Genomic DNA, 18,664 nt, shown 5'->3' on the forward strand with positions numbered 1-18,664 from the left:
CACAAAATAAGTACAAATAAGTATTTATATTTGTGTACAAGCTGTTTAGATTGTCAACAAGCCTGTGTTTTATTAATGAAGTTCGTGTACTCAGACCAGTAATATTTGGGGTCACAAGTTTTTGCCATGGATATTTAATGGGTCAGAAGATAAAAAGTTTGGGAACCACTGATCTAGAGATTTTTGTGCAATTAAAGATTTTATTTGGTAACGACTTTATTTATCAAGAGGGGTCCTGATGGAATTTACAGGTATGACTAGCAGGTAACCCATTTTAGAATGAAAGAAATGGAAATTCTAAATCATTATGATAAATATTTAAGGTCGATTTCCTTGATTTTGAACAAACTGCACAAAAAAATACATCAACTACCAGAACTGCCACCGTTTGCCTCTCATTTAGTCTATTTAGTCCAGATCCAAACCAATAAAATTTCCCCTGTTTCCATCCCCAGGACCTGTTGGAGGGGTGGAGGAGGTCCCCGCCTTCCAGCCTCAGGTCTACACCTACGTGTGTGACGTGGGAAAACGCGAGAACGTGTATTCCACGGCGGAGAAGGTGCGCCGGGAGGTGGGAGAGGTGGACATACTGATCAACAACGCCGGCGTGGTCTCCGGTCACCACCTGCTGGAGTGTCCAGACGAGCTGATCGAGCGCACCATGGTGGTCAACTGTCACGCGCACTTCTGGGTGAGTTGACGTCAGAGCGCCTATAAAGACCGTAAAACCAGTTGAGTTTACCTTTTTAAAGGTTTACAATGATGAAATCAAACACACACAAAAAGTTAATTATAAAGTAAATCCAATGCTGCAATTTGAGTTTACTCCAGATGTGTCATTTGGAAATGCGGGTATGCGCTCGATGTAAACAAAGCACTTTTATCTGCGWATTTTACTCAACRAATTTGAGAAGAAATAATACAGCAAAACTATCATCCAAATTTTGCATACAAATTTAGAGGAACATGATAACCATCAACATGAGAACAGAACTGAATAGATTTTGTTTACTTTATGAATCTCTTTCTGCTTCATTGGTCTTCATGAGTCAGTATAATGCAGGTTCACAGGAATTTTCCACATCTTTTACTCTCATCTCTAAGCCAAACTCAAAAATCAAAGTGTGCTTTATTTTGTGGGTGAGAAAGCGAAGGGAAGCCCATAAACAGTCGCCTCGCTCGCTCTCGTTTCACCTCTCCTTCATTCTGCCAGAGGAAAGTCACGGGTTTGTCTTTTTTTGAAGCTTTGAAGCTGTTCCTGATCCTCGTCTGACAGAAGCAGGGCTCTCTGTCTGCGGGTTGGATAAGCCTCGGATCAGATCAGCACATTTTGTTGGCGCGTGGTGATTTCGATGCGCGTCTGTGTCAGATTTTATTTTATTTTATTTGCTTTTGGCTCCTCCTGCCTCRAACTTTCTCATGCCAGATTATCTCCGAAGGTACAGTATGTGGGCTTAGATGCTTCACTTCAAACAAAACCCGAGTGGCAGCAGGAGTTCCATCCTCCCACATTGATAAGGAATTCATCAAGATAACGATTTGCTTGAGTGTGTTTGTTTGTCTGTTAGCAAAATATCTCATGAACTAGTGAGCACACTTTAATGAAACTCTTGGAAAAATTGTCCATTTTGAAGTTGCAGTCTGTTTTTATGGATTAGAAGTTCYCTAACTCACCTAATCACCTCACCTATCCTCCAGTTCTTTTATTTACATCCAGGGTTTGGAATCAGGATCCAGTGGTTGGGTGGCAGATTTTCGATTCTTAATAGATGACTGTGTTTGTGTTCTGCTGTATTCTATGGAGAGCGTGGATTCTTTAGGGAAGGGGTGGAGACAGGAGGGCAGATGAAAGCCGGCTCTAATGAATGGCGACAGCCGGGATGGAGGATGTGGTTCATTAACGACACAAGCTAGAAGAAAGAAGCTTAAACCAACACAGACCTGTCCACTTTTCCCTCACAATCACAGTTACTCACCGCCTGCAGGTGCTACCCTTTCAGCCCAATTTAAACATTTTCTTTTCTAAACATGCTTTTCAAAAGGGTTAACTTGTGGTTTATGACTCATCAGGAAACCTTAAAAGCTCAGTGTTGAAGTGTRGGAGGGGTTTATGGAGACACACGCTTCTGATGTTAATGCTTTKCAAACAGATAAGGGATTTTATAGAAAAGTATTCATACGAAGTGAATTTTGAAGAAGGCATTTTAATTTGGAGAAACAGATTGAAGTGGGATTCTGTGTTAGAACAGTATCTTACCTGTTGCAGATAGCTCTTTGAAATGCCTCACTGTGGAAAAAAAATATAGTTTATTCTGACCTGATTGATGACTTAATGCAGGGGTTCCCAAACTTTTCCATGCCACGGCTATAAGCTGCTTTGCAAACCCACAAACAACAAAGAAACATCAATTTTTAGAATGCTATCTCCTCGCTTTTATTTACTATTCAACATGTTAAGCATAATAAGAACCAACTATTTGATAAACTGTTGATGATAAGAACAGAACAAAAGAAATTWAACAATTCTTAGGCTTTTTAAAAATAACATTTCAACATATTGTAATAATTATATTTGAAAAATAATGATTGAAAAACAGATTTAAAGCAAGTTTTTTCCCCTCATCTTCCTGCCAGCTTTCTGAGCCCTCGCCACTAGCCCCCACTTTGCAAAATACAGAGCTAATRGCTATATTGCATGCATATTTACACTGAGTTCTTTAAATATTTGCAGGTGCAGTTAGCAGCAACTAGCGTTGGCACTTCTGTTGCAGATGTGGACTCCAGAAATGTTGTAAATTTTAGTTCCCCAAAAAAACMGATGCAATGAAAAATTGAGAGTAACGTAAAGATTTTTAAAACAGCGTTAGCATGAACTGTATTTACATTTTTCAAACTGAGGTTTATTTATAGACAACTGCAGTTCACCTCAGTCTTGTCCACACTTGGCCTAGCCATTAGCGCATCAATCCAGTCAGAATTAAACTATGTTTCCAAACTGAAGTCATTCAAAGAGCTACAACAGGTAATTCTTCATAACCTTTACACAGAGCTCCGCTTCAATATATCTCTTTATTTATTTATTTATTGGATTTTGATGCCAGCAATGTGACTAGCCTGGGATTTATTTTCATAATTTGCWGGCAAAGTCAGTCTAAAAGCTTCTGCTATTGAGAGAAAAAAAAACCTCTCAAACTTTTCTCCTATCAAAGACAGTTGGTAAAACGTCCCCCCCACTCGAAAGCAAGCCATTTAGAATAACTGGATGTCAGTCAAGCCAGGAGACGATCAGATTTGTGTTTTATGTTAGTTCTCATTTGTTGAACATTGTTTTGGGATTAAGGCAATGTTAGAGACCGGAGCAGGAAACAGATTGTAAACGTTATCGTGGTCGTCTGCCAAAATCGGCCAAGCTCACACCCAACGCTTCTTCTCTTCCTCCTTCCACAGGCCCCTCTGACTCTTCCCAACTTGATTTAGAGGCAGTGGGCACAGCTGGAAGGGAGTCACAGACACTGGTTCCGTTCATCCGGCTCTGCCCCACACATACACAAACTTATGATTCATTCRTTTCTTCCCTTTTAGGGTTTTTTACGAGACAGGGAGAATTTGTCTTGATGCTTTGATAAGTCCAGCTGGTCATTTGCRTTGTTTGGTGCTCACTTTTGCGTCATGCCGGCACACACGACTTATTTTCCAAGTGACACTAGAGTTTGTGCTCGAGGATGAGTGGGTGTCACGTGGAATGACATGAAAGGAAATCGTCCTCCACATCTTGAGCTGGTTATCCAACAGGTGGCTTGTTAATAATAAACACTCGCTCCCCTCCCCGCTCCCATTGCTCTAGTGTACGAGCCGTCGACATGGCGGGAAAAAGGGAARGAAGCCGGTGCCATCCCATCCGCAGGCGAGGCGAGAGGGTAATGGTAAGCTTCTGCTGACCCACTTTATCTGACAATTGGTTTCTTGTCTGTGGATCAGCTTGACGAGATGCCAGGCGACAGGAGCCAAGTTCTGCAGGCCACATTCCTTCTGTAGTCAGAGAAAGGAGGCAACCAGGCAGAAGGGTCCTACTTGACTGGTTTTATAAAGGCCCCTCCTCAGGCCTAATGCACCTGTAGTCCACCGTGAGACGAGTCATCGCCCTCCCATTTTTCCATGTTCACTTYGTTACAAGTCCAACGATTGTTATTTCATTAAATGAACCATTGATCATGTTGTTCCTAAAATGTCTAATACCAAACGATACTCAAGTCCAGATGTTTCAAACTACTTAGGTGTGACTGATATTCCCACAATCTAAAGATGCAACAGTTTATTTTGTCTAATTGATTTTTTTGCAAAATCAAATCAGATTTATAAAGCACATTTCATGTACAGAGCAACCCAATATACCAGTGGTTCCCAAAGTTGGGGTCGGGACCCAAAGTGGGGTCCTGAAACATCAAGGTGGGGTCCTGAAAAGCTTTTCTAAATTAATTACATTTTTGCCTTAGTTGCCTAAAATGTATAAATATAGAATAACAAATATTGTTACTGTGCCCATGTTTAGTTGACCTGATGCAAATGTTTATCATCCAAAAGTGGGCACAGGTCTCTGCTACTGTTATTTTGTGGATCAAAAGCTGAAAAGTTTGGGAACCACTGCAATATACCATACCATACTGTAGTATACCATACCACACCACACCATATTATAGCATATTATAGCATAGCATACCATTGTATACCATATAATACTATAGCATACCATAGTTTACCATTGTATACTATAGCATACCATACTGTAGCATACCATACTGTAGCATACCATAGTATATACCATACCATATTATAGCATAGCATACTGTAGTGGAAATGTTTATTTTACCTAGGCATAAACATGAGATTCAAGAATAAAAAGTACTCCGTGAAAGGTCAATCAGGATTTATTGCAATTGCAAGACACACATCATGTCRCACAGGAAGTGGTACAGAATGTGTGCACCGAGGCAGTCTCAGATACACTCATTATACAGCAAACAGACAAAATCTGGGTCAAGGAAAAAATGATGTTTGATAAACAGCAACAAGAATGATTACTTCTAAACAGATATTGTCCTGATTTTAAAACACTTTGTCCATAGCATATTATACCGCTGCATACCGTACCTTACCGTATCATACTATACTTTAAAATACCATAGTATATACCATACCATATTATATTTTAGCATAGCATAGCATAGCATAGCTTCAGCATCACTCTGTATTTGGGAGACAGTGGTGTACCATCCAGTATCTGGACTTTCGTTTGTAGCTAAACAAACCAGATCTAGAGTAATATTCTCTACTGCATCTGATGCAAGTGAGACTGTCATTGCCTGTCCGTTCTTTTGTCTCTCGTTGCTGCCAGTTCTTCATTGCTCACCTTCTCTGTCTTGTGCATGCCTCATCTGACATTCAAGTGCCAGGCTGCACTCGCCGTCTGCATTGGTGCTGATGCGCAACTTCATGCCTCTGTTGCAGATTGAAGGGAGCTAATCAAATTGGGGATTAAGTAGATATCTAAAAACAATGATACATCTGTCAGCCAAAATTCTAACCTGATACAGTGATAACCTGTTGCCTCTCTTTCAATAAAATGTTTAAGAAAATAGGTTCAAAAACTAAGAAAATCTATCAGAATGCTAAAAGTTTTTGCAGCCACATTGTTCAAGGCTGTGCGAACTGGTGGTGATGAGGGTGCTACAGCACCCCCTTGTGGATGACAGAAAAAATGTTCAGAATAAATAGCATATAGCCCATCATGTTATGTACCTTTTATAATTAAAATTTGTGGTTATGAAAATGATTTACTCATAAGCAACATTTATTTGTATAAACTGGTTTCCATGATCAGGGCTGAGACAAATACTGGATGTTATTTTGTGCTTTAAAAGCACTTCCTCATCAGAGTAGCAGCTAATTCGATCCTGGTCATATAACCAATTGTAGGGTAGAGTTTCGGGGCACTACAGCAACACAAACAACCTTCATCAATCATCCCTGACCACAGTAGCCTGGTTAAAACCAACTAGAATTGAGCAGAACTGCGTAGAAAGGCAAGGGCCAGGCTATGACCACAGCTAAAACCAACCCAGCCCACTCAAGTCCCCCGTCCTGCTTCGGTTTCCACCGAGCTCTTGTGCTCGGACGGTTTTTCTCTCCCTTTGCTTCGTTCTCTCATCCAGGGAGAAGTCAGCCCAATTAAATGGCCATCTGGTCCGACTCGAAGGCCAATATTTTGTTCGTATTCCTGTTGGTCAGGCGCTAGCACTAATGCAGCCTGACACCCCAGCTGCGAAAAGCTTTGTGTGGCTTAAATGCTCCTGGGGGCACGCACCAATTAGGGGGTGCAGCGAGCAGGGCACCCCCACTTGGACCAAGGAGGCCCGGCTGTGTCAGCGGGTAATTTAGCAGAACACGGGGGGCGTTGAGACCCAATTATGGCCGCTCTGATGTAAGACACAAGACCTTGGTTGCCTTCACACATTTTGTGTCCGAGAAGTCAGCGGGGGTCATCCCCGCATGCCAGAGCTGCCATGAGAAGCGGGACATGGTAGCAGGATGTGGAGGGGAGGCGGGATTGGTTGATCACGCTCTTGCCCCATCCATGATACGAGGGAACGATCTTTCCGATCACTTCCAGGTAATAAACCCCCCCACAGGAAAGGCGTCCAGTTGAATGCGAGTGCTGGCTGTAACTGTAAGCCGCTGTGCCAGATCAAGTCATTCCCTGCTGTCTAAAACCTGCTTTGGGAGCGGGAACGTTTGGCTCAAGTCAGCTACGGGCATATCTTAAGATTATGCTTCATTTGCACGCAACGCTCCCCTCCTCTGTGTTCTCTCCACTGCCATTCTGGCTCGTGTAGTCCTTTCTCAGCATTTGCCTAGCCCTCGTGTTCTCTCGCTTTCCCCCCTCTTCGGGCCCCATCATTTGATGAGATGAATATTGCACTGACCTTAAAATTTATGTCCTGGAAAACTGCAGATGTTTGGATCGGAGTCAGATCAGTTATACCTGGCTGAGGATAAGCTCGAACAATGAGGTCATCGTTTTTCCATGCAGCAGCCACTTTTTAAAGTTCTGCTTATTACTTTTACTTTTTTATGTACCTCCCTAAACAAGGAGAAAGGCATTTATAGACAGGAGATGTGCTTTACCAGAGATTAAACGATAAGTCAGTAGGACCAAAGCTGTTCATCTGTAGGTGTAGTTTTATTAAAGGTTTTCCCTCTGCAAACAGCTGGTACTACCTGGAACCAGGCTGATTCTGGCTCTGTGCTTCCATTCCTGTAAATGTTTATGAGGAAGCCTGGATCATTTCTCTGGCAATGCTTAGAAACTGTACCAAAATAATCAATTCATTTAATCTCATGATAATTAAAAGCAAAGATTTTTGAGTGTCAGCAGAAAGAACCAAAAAAATGTATTTATTTAAGGAAGTGTTTTGATTTATATTTTATTTTTTGGTGTGTGCTTCTGGGTAAATAGCTAATGCTTTACCTGTTGTATGTAGTCATTTGAGTGCTCTTTGGAGAAATATAGTTTAATTCTAGTCTGAGCAAAGCCAAGACCAAAGTGGACTTGAAACTCCAATTTCAGAAACGTCACAGTTGTTCCAGCAGAAATWTGATGACATCCCACAGAATTCTCTGTAAATAACTGTAATAAAGTTCAAGTGTTAAGTGTAATAAAACAGGGATTGTTTAAACTGCTAAGAAAATTTAGAGATTGGAGTTTGTTTTTTTGTTTTTTTAAAGATGGCAGCAGTTCACTTTGGACTTACACTAGCTTGGATTAGCTTTTAGGCCATCGTTTGTTCAGAATGTTTCTCCAAACTGAGATCCTTTAAATTCATAACCTTTCCACAGAACTTCACTTCTACACGTCTAAACTATCGCTGTAATAGATGTTTTTCTTTTGCCAAATAAGCAGAGGCTTCATTATCTTACATTTTCCATTGAAGGTTTTTAAACAGCGAATGTTTTTTTTTCTTTTGGCTGCTGTCTTCTTCAGGGTTTGCCACAATCGAGCCAACTCTCTGGCGATTGTTTTTAACAAGGGAAGCCTGTCCTGACGCAAGCCGGGCTCGAACTCGCGGCCTCAGGATTACACTGCCCACCGAGCTACTGCAGCTCCACTTAAAAATCAGCAAACAGGCTTTTTTGTTGTTTTTTATAACTGCTGGGCATCAAAGTTGTGTGAGAGTGACTGGTCTTGTTATGCGTCACGGGTGGAGAACGGGTTCACGTGATAGTCAGGCGTAACCTCTGGTGAACTTCTCACCACATCACTGACTCTCTGTCCGGTGGAACCAGTCAGGTTGTCGTCGTGCGGCTGGAAACCCTTTTGTCCCGCAGCTCGCCCGGTGTTCRTCCCACGGCTTGGTCCGCTGACCGCTTCTCAGGTGGGGAGCGAGGCTGTGACAGTGGATGAGAGGGTGAATTGAAGTTGTTTCTTTTTTTTTCGAAGTGCTGAGTGAGCGGCGTTGTCAGCAGYGCTTTAGTGCGCGGCTCAACGGCAGGCACCAGATCTGTGTGGGAACAGCATCCCTCCCTGCACATGTTGCTTTAAAGGGCCAATATTATGTGTTTCTMAGGCACACATTTAAATATTATACCATAATAAAGCATCAATGTCACCTTTAGCTGTTATTAAAATGCTGTTTTTATGTTTAAATAGAAAATAAACGTATGTTCTCATCGCTTCCTCTTCTAAACACCTTGAAATTGGCCTCTGTCTCTTTAGGAACCTCCTTCCGCTTCTGTCTCACCCATTTCAGTGCGGTGGGAGGGGGGGTGGCTGCCATAATGCAGTTTACTTAGCATCTGAAAATACGTTTCCTCAAAGGAATTTTTAATCTGAAAAGAGCTTCACTGAGTGAGAACTAATGTTGAGAGCTCAGCAGACAGTTAGGTTTCACTTTCACTTTCACCCGAGAGGCTGCAGGAGTCATGGGCGGGGTGTGTGTGTGTGTGTGTGTGTGTGGAGGGGGTGCTCTGACATGAGGAAGTTCAGCTTAAAGACACGTCCCAGGGCCGTTTCTGGTCCCCACCTGTCGTTTTGCTCCTCAGCATGGCTGCCTAAAAACGCTGCAGGATTTCTCAAACATGCATGAATGAGTCAAAGCAAGGCTTTGGGCATGTTTTTTATGAGAATATAACATTATAACATGATGCAAAACTCAAAAAAGTTGATTTTACATGACATTGCCCCTTTAAATGTTTGAGGTCAAGCTTCCTCTTTAATGTCTGATTTGRAAAAGCAGAAAAGTTATGTTTTTAATCCTCCACTATACTCCCTCCRTCCCCCCGCCCCCCCTCCTCCCTCGGTTATGAATTCTCACTCAGACGCCTCTGTTTTCACATTACCATGGAGAAGGGGGGTGTGGGGGGGGCAAAGACGATCAAAGAGCTTTGGCACAGGCGAGCTGCACAAGTGAACTAACCTTCCTCTGTTTCTTCCTCTCCTCATCCCTCTGTCTCCTCTGTCCTCTCCCCCAGACCACCAAGGCATTTCTCCCCAAGATGCTGGAGCTGAACCACGGCCACATTGTAACTGTTGCCAGCTCTCTGGGTTTATTCAGCACAGCTGGAGTGGAGGTTCGTATCGCACACACAGCAACTCATACACATCCCATCGTTCCCACCATCTGAAAACCCAGCGCCTCGTCTCGCCCGAGTGCCAGCGAGCCCACTGAGCCCGAGGAGGTTAGGGCCCCCTTTCTCTGGTYGTCTCCCCACCCGTTAAATTAAGGAACACAGATGAGCATTGGGAGCCTGGTATAGATTCTTCTATCTGCAGCAGCGGGGGAGTGGGGGGACCCCGGTGGGCGCTGGCCCCTGAGGCCAGAATGAGCTGACAGCCCCCCCAAGGGACAGAGACATCTTCATCACTGCTTTGTGGAAAAAAACAACAACTTGCTCCTCACTCAGTATTCAGCTCACCGACGCGTTCAGTTGATATGGTTTTTCAGTTTTTATTCCTTTTCCCCCCCATTCTAATGCTTGATATATTATTTAATGGCTTGGTTATTCCCATAGCCTTCTGAGGGGGTAAAGCAGTAGCTCCCAGTCCCCCATTAAGGTTTTATTTCATGTTTTTTTGTTATTATTTTTATGTCTGTAAAACAGTGGTTCATCTATTCCATCAGCTGGAAATAAACCAGTCTGTGCGGACATCCACTGATGTGTTTTTAAGCTGCACGTTTGCTTTTGTCTGAGCATTAACTTGTCACAATGTGACCTTTCATAGACATTAAATTCAGTTTTTCTTTAGCTATTACTGTTAGTGAAAATGCCTTGCACGTGATGTGAGCAAAATCCTCGGTTTATTGACATGCATCTGTGTTTGCCTAAGCTTCCCCCCTTTTTTTAGTTTAGCTAATTTTTTTTCTTTAATTTCCACAGTAAACCACATCAAAACCTTTTCGACTCGCAGCGCAGCCTGCTAATGCACTAGAGAAGAATGCTAATGAAACYGTAGAAAAGCCGTTAGGCTCCCTCAGGTTTTCGTGGCTGTATCATTAACAGCAAAAGGAGAAACCCCTGAGCCCGCGGAGCATGTTTGATAATGTTTTCCCCGTCCCTGTAGGTACGGCCCAGGGTTTCACAGGGCTAATCCGTCCCTCTCTTTTATTCCCTTTAGGATTACTGTGCCAGCAAGTTTGGTGCCATCGGGTTTCACGAGTCTCTCAGCCACGAGATTAAAGCCTCGGAGAAGGACGGCGTCAACATGACTCTGGTGTGTCCTTACCTGGTCGACACGGGAATGTTCAAAGGTTGCAGGATAAGGTTAGCATCGACGCCACACCAGAAAGTGTAATTGTTCCGGCGTGTGCTCGCACCTGGGACGAGTTAGTTGTTTGTAATCTTCACTTCATAAAACTACCTTTAAAAAAAACACACAATTTGAACTTCAAAAGCGGATGCAAATAGTTTGTCGTTACAGTTCCCATAAAGTGAGTTCTGTTCCATAAGTCAACAGTCCGCTCGAACAAAGAGGGCTATTTTTCTTTCCCAGGGGAAAAACCTCAAGAACAGGTGCACCAGGTGTACACCCCCACCCCTTTTCCATAAGCTGCGGCTGTAATAGTCCTCACTTTGTTTGATAGTTGTTCTGCAGGTGGCTTTACTGCTGCCCCCCTGGAACAAAAAGATTGACAAAATAATCTCACTTCAAGCCTGTTTCTTTCCACTCCCTAAGCGGCTTACTGTATTTCACAGCTGCATTTAATTAATTGTGCTAAATGTATTGTGGATTTGATGAGGATTATTTCTCTGCTCATTCAGGAAGGAGATTGAGGCCTTTCTGCCTCCCCTAAAACCAGAGTTCTGTGTGAAACAAGCCATGAGGGCCATCCTCACAGACCAGCCGATGGTCTGCACGCCTCGCATCGTCTACATGGTGAACTTCATGAAAAGGTGAGCTACCTCCCATCACCTACCAACCTTTCTTCTACCCACTGTAGTAGAAAGACACTGGAATGGCAGCTACTGGCACGTTTTGTGGCCACCATCTTGCTGGGTGCTACACCCATCGCATTTTGAAGTATCGCATTAGAAAAAGTTGACGGAAACGGCAAAATTAGAAGAAAAAAAAACATCCTTGATTTTTGCAAAAAAGTTAGTTTGAGTTGGTTTTTGGATATTCCAGAAGAATTAATGCACAGCACGTTACATCGCCAACACTAGTTGGTACGACAGAACTATTACAATTTGCCCGATAGCAACACATTCCTGAAAACTTCTCTCCATTGTCCCGAGATGTATCTATTTTGCAACMTCTACTTCCTGTTTATTACAGCCATGCGTAACGTCAATGTCTGAAGAAATTTTGCAACATTTTAAAAATTTGTTCAAAACTCATTTGGATGGAAACATGCTACCGTGTACAGTCGCTTGCACTCTTTGAACTGCAGGTTCCACTTTTAACAATTTATGGCCAAACATTGTCCGAGTTAAGTTTTTCTTCGTAAATCAATGGTTTGCTGCAATAATCAAGGATGCTAAAGTAGCGTCAAGCAGCAAAACTGTGCTACAGTGGGCCATTTCAGTGTAATTCATCTTCAGCACTCATACACACAACCTTCACACATCCCACTAATCATAACCCCGTCTTGTCCCCGCAGCATCCTGCCCTTCGAGGCCATCGTCTGCATGTATCGATTTTTAGGGGCCGACAAGTGCATGTACCCTTTCCTGGCTCAGAGGAAAGAGGCGATGAACAACAACGAAGCAAAGAACGGGATCTAGGGGGCGCTGTTTAACACGAGGGCATTTAAAACTGCAAGCACGAGGAAACAACCACTGAGGATGGAAACGGGGGGAAGGCGGAAAGAAGAGAGACTGACTCTAGACTGGTGCACTTGCATTGAGCAAATGCAAAGGTTTACCATATTGTTCCTCTGGAACAAAAAAAAAAAAGCTGCGTACTACACAAAGGATTTATTTTTATTTGTTTGTTTTAAAGAAACCAACATCTAYATAAGGTCGCTAGTTTTGAAATCATACAGAAAAAGGTATTCAGTAATTAACTATTTACATAATGTAGTCACCAGCCTTATTTAGTGTCATTGTGGAAATATACAGTATGTTACTGTACAAACAGTAATCTTTTTTTCACTTATTTTTATTTTTGTAGACATGCACTGTAATTTCTATTTTTTTCTAATGTAAATTCTGTATTTTTTTCCAACACTACCAGCATTCTTTGTTTAAGTTTTCCAACATTTCCCCCAACACAGGAAGATTTTTTTTTAATCCAACTTGCACAGCTGCAGCCAAGGCTTTGTGTGTGCCATTTTAAACAAATATTCCACAATTTTACCATTTTTTGTTTTTGGTAAATATATGATTTAAAGACTTATAGTATAGTTAAATGTTATTTGTGCATTCCAAACGGGACATTTAACGGCCAGACTCAGCAGCCTATTATTGGCGCTCCGTTYTGGTAAATGTCTCAGCTGAAAAGTGAAAACTTGCCGCCCCAGGTTCAGTTAACACGTGGCTGAATGTATCACTTGAGAAGAAACGTTGGCATTTTTCTCATTTGTGTCGTTTTAGTGTGTCGTTCAAATTGTAAATTTCGATTTTGCAGGTGAAACAGCTGCCATGACCWGGCGGCTGGATTGAAAATAGTGTAAAATTTGTGTCTGCCGTCGTTCTGACCAGTTAAAAGTGAAATGTATGTGTTTAAATGTTAACACTCCAGTGTCCCAGCATAAGTGTTCCCACCACATTTGATGTCTGAATATTTTTCTATGCGTTCGTTTTGAATTTTAACTACCGTACATTCCACTAGGCATCATTCCCTCAGTCACAGTGATGAGCCTATATTCTCTACCTCTTAATTTTTTTGCCTTTTCTTTCTTTTTTTGTTTTGACAGTTTTAACATAAGTCTCTTTTTGTAATATCTTAAAGACTGCTACWTCGCAGAGCAAATGTGGTTCCAATGTTTAGTGTTTCTACCTAACTTAAATTAATAAAGTGATTTAGATTATTACTCTGTGTGTTGTAACGTCTGTCACTCACATGCTTGCGTTCAAGATTAAAAAAGTCATTTTGCTGAAAGGAAATAGTTATTCAACAGAAAACACGTTTGTCGCACAACCACTGGCTATTCTGTGACTCCTTTGAGTGACAGGAAAGTGGATCTTCGTCCTCAACACTGAAACTGCTTTGGATAGTTTTCATTGTTAGGATGACATCCACCTGGCCCTTTCCGCCTCTATACTACAACTCTTTGGGCTAACAGTATCAGTGTCCTTGTCCTCACACATTGTGCCGCGTGGTGAGTCAGTCTTTAGATATGGGTGTTGGCTAAAAAGGACAGTTGACTTTTTGTTTTGAAGTGGGATAGTGTGCTCTGAGCTTTTACCTGCAGCAGAGCAGTCGGAGTCACCACAGGAGAGTTTCTCAGGGAGGGGCACATTTCTGTCWTAAAACAAGGTTMAATTAAAAAGCTTTAATATCACTGAAGTGAAGGATATGTTGTGGGTTAGAACACAGATGCAKTAAATACAGCGGGTAAAATAAGTATTGAACACRTCACCATTTTTCTCAGTAAATATATTACTAGAGGTGCTAATGACATGAAATTTTCACCAGATGTCGGTAACAACCCAAGTGATCCATACATACAAAGAAATCAAACCATAAATGTCCAGAAATKAAGTTATTTGTAATAATGTGGAATGGCACAGGGAAAAAGTATTGAACACGCTTACTGAAATTTATCTAATACTTTGTACAAAAGCCTTTGTTGTCAATGACAGCTTCAAGAYGCCTCCTGTATGGAGAAACTAGTGGCATGCATTGCTCAGGTGTGATTTTGGCCCATTCTTCCACACAAACAGTCTTCAAATCTTGAAGGTTTCATGGACCTCTTCTATGAACTCTGATCTTTAGTTCTTTCCATAGATTTTCTGTTGGATTCAGGTCAGGTGATTGGCTGGGCCATTCCAGCAGCTTTAGTTTCTTTCTCTGAAACCAACTGAGAGTTTCCTTGGCTTTGTGTTTGGGCTCATTGTCTTGCTGAAATGTCCAGCCACGTTTCATCTTCATCATCCTGGTAGATGGAAGCAGATTTTTATCAAGAATGTCTCTGTACATTTTTCCACTCATCCTTCCTTCAATTATTTGAAGTTTGCCAGTACCATATGCTGAAAAACAGCCCCACACCATGATGTTCCCACCTCCAAACTTCACTGTTGGTATGGTGTTTTTGGGCTGATGTGCAGTGCCATTTGACCTCCAAACATGATGTGTATTCTGGCATCCAAACAGTTCAATGTTGGTCTCATCTGACCAGACTATATTCTCCCAGTATTACACAGGCTTGTYTAAATGTTGTGCAGCAAACTTTAAAGGAGCTTCAACATGCTGTTTCCTTAGCAGTGGAGTCTTGCGTGGTGAGCGTGCATACAGGCCATGGTGGTTCAGTGCATTACTTATTGTTTTCTTTGAAACAATCGTACCTGCTAATTCCAGGTCTTTCTGAAGCTCTCCACAAGTRGTCCTTGGCTCTTGGACAACTCTTCTGATAATTCTTTTCACTCCTCTGTCAGRAATCTTGTGAGGAGCACCTGGTCGTGGTCGGTTTATGGTGAAATRATGTTCTTTCCACTTCTGAATTATGGCCCCAACAGTGCTCACTGGAACCTTCAGAAGTTTAGACATTCTTCTGTAACCGATGCCATCATTATGCTTTGCAACAATAAGGTTGTGAAGGTCTTGAGAGAGCTCTTTACTCATACCCATCATCAGATGGTTCTTGTGTGATACCTGGCTATCATTTGGGACTGAACCAGCTGATATTAACTTGCACTGACAAGGGGCAGGCTTGCTTTCTAATTACTGAGAGAGTTCAGCTGGTGTCTTGGCTTTCCATGCCTTTTTACACCTCCCTTTCTTCATGTGCTCAACATTTTTCCCCCTGTGCCATTCCACATTATTACAAATAACTTAATTTCTGGACATTTATGGTTTGATTTCTTTGTATGTATGGATCACTTGGGTTGTTACCAAAATCTGGTGAAAATTTCATGTCATTAGCACCTCTAGTAATATATTTACTGAGAAAAATGGTGACGTGTTCAATACTTATTTTACCCACTGTATTTCTAAATTTAATATTTAGTAAAACCACTTTTAGCAGCAACAAAAGTAATCATCTGTTCTATGATTTTATCTGCGGTCGGGTCTTTGTGACTCAGTTTTTCTTACTTTTTTACTTTAATTTACTGAGATTTCCAAATGTTCTCTTCAGACAGCTCATTGAAGGTTTCACCAAAGGTGTACAATATACACTGTATAAAGAAAAACCAAGTAAAAGTAAAAACAACTTAACAAAAAATGAAATTCACTGATAAGAAAAGTACTTAAATAAGTCATAAAACTGTTCACAATAGGGAAAATAAAAAAATTACTTTTCCATCACTCTAAAAAATGAAGTGTTTAATTTATTTAACCAAGTTACATCAACTGGTTCCATTAAGCTTAGCTGAATAAATGTAAAGCAATTTAGAAAATTTCGTAAAAAAAAAAAGTGAAAATTGCTGAGTTTAGAGTACATAAACTCCTTTCATGAGTTCTGGTCATATTTATGCTTGTAGCACGCGTTAAACAAGGTGTTCAATTTTAAAGTAAAGAAGTAAAAGTATAATTTTTATGTTTTGAAAGTTACAATTTAAAAAAACATTAGAAAAAATACAAATCCTTAAAACACTATTTAAAGTACTGTAATGAAGTAAATGTACTTCTTTACTATTCACCTGTGTATCACTATAAAATTTCACTTTGAAGAATAAGCTTTAACTGGACCTGTCGAGCTTTTATTTTTCCAACTAGCAGAATTAGCAGATCACTGTTGCATGAATAAATTTGGGCAAAAATATTAGAATATTTAGGTTTTCAGAAGGATCCTAGTCAMCTCAATGACTGCAAGGAACTGTGACGGCAGAACAAGCCCACATCATCAGCCCTCCACCACCGTGCTTGACGTTTGGTATGATTGAGCTGATTCAATGTTTTTTTTAGTCAAAGATGGCTCAAGATCCTAAAACAGTAAAACGTGTATTTAACTTTAAATTATGACCTAAATGTGGGATGTTACCGAAATGTGCCAAAATAAAAGCAGACTAAAGAAGTTGATTGGCAGTGGGCCACAGTTAATAACTTCGTAGTTGTATTCAGTTATGAATGAGTGTGCTGGGTTTCCTAATAGCGTGAACAGAAAATACCCGTCAGTGCCATTATGCCTGTGAGAATATGTCTGTTTGCCTTGATGAGCCATCTGGGAACAGAACAATAAAATTCCTACCGCAGCTGTTATGTAGCTGACCTTTCAGTTTCCCAGAAGAAAACAAGAAGAAAAGACTAATTTCCTAATTGGTGTCAGCAAAAATGTCATGCGCTGGATTTTAACTCACATGCTCAAACATGCGGAGTTGTTTGTGCAGGGCTGGAGCTGCCTTTCAGGTCAAAATCTGTATTTTGTTTTTTTTTGGTTTGTATTTTTTTTCCCCACCTATAAGAGTTGAAAAACTTTAGTAATCTCATTAAAAAAATAATAAAAGTTTTCAGATATGTCCGTAAATCTGCCTTCTGCCCCATCAAAACATACCCAGAGTGTGGCTTTGACTCATTCATGCATGTTTGAGAAGTCCTTGAATGGTACACACGTGAAGCTGCCTGAACACTTGCTGGTACAAAGCTCCGCCTATTTACACAAAGCCCCTCCCTGGAGCTCAGTCCACAGCCGAGCTCCCGCCCCCTGAAAGCATTATTGTGAAGATGTGCTGAGGTGGGAGTGTCAGAAATGGTAGGTTTTTAAATAGACAGAGGCCAATTTCAAAGTGTTTTGACTATGACGTAAAGTCAAATTTATTTTTGATATAAACAGCGTTTTCTTAACATACTCCTTTTAAACTCAGTTATGTCGCATAAATTTCATATTTCCTTGTAATACTAAAATCATGTTACAGACCCGCTGCCTTTTCACTAAACTGGCTGTAATAATTTTGATCAGACCTACTAGAATTAGGTTTAAAGTATAAACATATCTAAAAAGCTAATTCACAGTTTTAGTATTTGAAATATATTTTGTTTCCTTCAAAAATAACAGTGGTTTACAACCGATATTTTCATTAACTTTTACCAACGTTAAGCATGATTAAAAACAAGGTTGTATTGATTTCTTTCTTTTTTTAAGCATCTTTCTGAAAGTGTAGGATGATTAATATTTTGGAGACTCATCAAAATCTTCCAAATATATTCTAGAAAAATGTTTGGTAGTTTAGAAACACACCAAGTCTGTGAGCTTTGGGCTGCAGGGTTTACTTTTACAAACAAATCATGGCCCTTCATGCATGAGATTAAAAGTTATTTTGTATTGACAAACAAAAAAACCCAATATAAATCTACCACTGTTAGGGTCTATTGTAGCTTATAAAGTATGAATTTGCATCATATTTCACTCAACTGATGAAACCCATAATTTAGTGTGAATCATCCTGCATTTATGAGAAAACCTTTTTTTTAAATTTCTCTAATTAAGAGGAACTCAAGGGCTCATAATTCAGGTGAAAAAAAAAAAATCGATGACACTGGCATTTGCTTTTTGCAAAGCACAGACAAGCTCCACTGCTCAAATGATTTTCTTCTATTTTGGGCACCAAGATCCACATTCCACACAGGCTGGTCAGARACGAACAATCTGTCTCGGGGTCTAACGAGGCCCCAAGCTGGTCTTCTCCAATCTGAACAGGCTTCTGGAATAGAGATCTGCTGCTTAATGCATGTGAACAGCTTTGGTGCTTCTCAATGGCAAGCAGATGTAGCTGCCAACAGAGTCCATTAGTCAGTGCAGCTGAATTAAGACTGCCGCTTGTCCCATCCACTCATCCATCTCACTAAGGGGGGAGAGAGGAGAGGGTCCGGTGATGCACAGACGGTCAGGGACAAGCACATGTGGATTATATATTATATACTGTATGTGACCCATCATATCAAAACGAGGATTAAGTCAAATTTGGTCAAAATGACCTAATTACATTTTCAGATTCTTGGCTTTAAAAGCTACATTTTGAGACCTGAATCATTCAATCTTAATTAAATCCATTTACATGACTTAATTTGTCT

The 18,664-nt window shown here is 40.9% G+C and overlaps 1 protein-coding gene across 1 annotated transcript in view; it reads left to right on the top strand.

Annotated features, from left to right (window-relative positions):
- The window catches only part of rdh10a (retinol dehydrogenase 10a), a 14,680-nt gene extending 1,154 nt beyond the window's left edge, over nt 1–13,526 (top strand). The window contains exons 2-6 of the mRNA XM_014002337.1: nt 456–691; nt 9,526–9,624; nt 10,670–10,815; nt 11,314–11,445; nt 12,153–13,526. Coding sequence (XP_013857791.1) covers nt 456–691; nt 9,526–9,624; nt 10,670–10,815; nt 11,314–11,445; nt 12,153–12,276 — 737 coding nt within the window. The 3' untranslated portion in view covers nt 12,277–13,526. The remainder of the gene's footprint in view (nt 1–455; nt 692–9,525; nt 9,625–10,669; nt 10,816–11,313; nt 11,446–12,152) is intronic.
- Nucleotides 13,527–18,664: the final 5,138 nt, after the last annotated feature.

The sequence above is a fragment of the Austrofundulus limnaeus genome, unplaced genomic scaffold, assembly GCF_001266775.1.
Source record: "Austrofundulus limnaeus strain Quisiro unplaced genomic scaffold, Austrofundulus_limnaeus-1.0 Scaffold12, whole genome shotgun sequence".
Lineage (NCBI taxonomy): Eukaryota > Metazoa > Chordata > Actinopteri > Cyprinodontiformes > Rivulidae > Austrofundulus > Austrofundulus limnaeus.